The following is a 1,850-nucleotide window of genomic DNA, read 5'->3' on the forward strand; positions in this document are numbered from 1 at the left end:
GTCTAATGGTGGCATTTCTCATATGAGCGCTGATCATGGAACTTTAGTTGAACTTTTACATAACATGATCAAGTCAAAATTTTAACAGAACAGACAGATTAAGCCCAAAATGTTTCATTTTCCCTTTTTTTTTTTTTTTTCTTTTTTGGTAATAAATAATGCCACTGTCTCAGAATTAAATGATTGGTCCTACTATAAATGATTTATTTACACAAAGACATCAAATCTGTATTAGAAACCAAAACTATACAGTGTGGTCCATTCATAAATAATACCTGTTTATCGAAGAAAAAAAATTCATAATAATACCATATCAAGCTTGACAGTTTCTTAGCAATTTAATTATTACAGTATGATCTTGATGTCTTGTTATTTTCAAAATAAAATAAGCATTGGTTTTATGGGCATTTCAGTGGAGAAGTCTTCTCTAGCACCCATTTTTTGACGTATATAAAAAGAAAGAGACAGGGAGTGAGATTGGGGGGTAGGGTAAAACATTAGTCTTCACTCTTCGACCAAAACTCAAAAAAAATAAGTGGTCTATCCAAGAAGTTCAAAACCAAACACAGTCCACAGTTTCACACCAAATCACAAAACAATGAAATTCAAGAATCCTCATTTCTTCTCAGGAAAACTCTGGTTTGTAGTCATAGGCTTAGCTGGTCTAATAGCAGGTGCACTTGTCATCACAACAATCAGCAACAGTGTATCTCAAAACTCTTTTCTATGTTCCTTAGCCGGATCTTACACAACATCCAGCGATCCAACTAATATCCTCCAATCCACCATCCTTCATTACGCGACTACACGAGTAGTCCCACAGCAATCTTTATCCGAAATCCGGGTCTCTTTCGATGTTCTTCAATCTCTTTCCCCATGTAACTTGTTGGTTTTTGGCCTTGGTCACGATTCACTCATGTGGTCTTCATTTAATCCACATGGTACTAGTCTTTTTCTTGAAGAAGATCCTAAATGGGTCCAAACTATACTAAGAGACGCACCTTCACTTCATGCCCACCATGTTCTTTACCATACACAACTTTCGCAAGCCGATGAGCTTATTCGGTCTTATCGGTCTGAGCAAGATTGTGCTCACCTACAACTTAAAGGTAATAGTGGATGTAGGCTAGCACTGAGTGATTTACCTAGTGAAGTGTATGATAAGGAATGGGATCTCATAATGATCGATGCGCCCAGGGGATACTTCCCTGAGGCGCCAGGGAGAATGGGAGCTATTTATTCAGCTGCTGTTATGGCTAGGACTAGAAAGAGTGCTGGTGTTACTCATGTGTTTCTTCATGATGTGGATAGAAAGGTTGAGAAGATGTTTGCTGAAGAATTTTTGTGTAGGAAACATTTGGTTCATGCTGTTGGGAGGCTTTGGCATTTTCAGATTCCATCTGGGATTAACCTCACTCACTCATCCAATGCCATTACTTTCTGCTCAAATTAATGTAGATTACATTTTACTACTGTTTCTTTATTTACTTTTCCTGAATATTTCATTTTTCAATATTTTTAGTCAAAACTCTAAACTTTGACACAAATCAGAATGCCGCAAAAATACTACTTTTGTTCTTTACTCAATTGTTATGGGAATTGCCACGATATATTATATTATTATTATTATATACTAGTCGATACTCGATATAACTGGTGTACTGACATTTTTTACTTTGCACTATTGGGATATCAAATGTTTGGCGTTTTGAGTAGGCATCAGAACTATTTATGTACGACTGAATGCATCACACATGATATTTATTTTTGTTTTTAAGTTGAATTTTGTGTGATGTTAGTAAGTCATGTCATGTCTGCTTAGTGGTACGAACCACTGTCCAAGTGTCCAA

The 1,850-nt window shown here is 36.2% G+C and overlaps 1 protein-coding gene across 1 annotated transcript; it reads left to right on the forward strand.

Moving 5' to 3' along the window:
- The first annotated feature begins 239 nt into the window (after positions 1 to 239).
- LOC147493133 (arabinogalactan O-methyltransferase 1-like) lies at positions 240 to 1,547 on the forward strand. Its single transcript, XM_086566735.1, has one exon. The coding sequence runs from the start codon at positions 599 to 601 to the stop codon at positions 1,451 to 1,453; it is 855 nt and encodes a 284-aa protein (XP_086422861.1). The 5' UTR covers positions 240 to 598; the 3' UTR covers positions 1,454 to 1,547.
- Positions 1,548 to 1,850: the final 303 nt, after the last annotated feature.

Source organism: Coptis chinensis, chromosome 6, assembly GCF_015680905.1.
Source record: "Coptis chinensis isolate HL-2020 chromosome 6, ASM1568090v1, whole genome shotgun sequence".
In the NCBI taxonomy this organism is placed as follows: Eukaryota; Viridiplantae; Streptophyta; class Magnoliopsida; order Ranunculales; family Ranunculaceae; genus Coptis; species Coptis chinensis.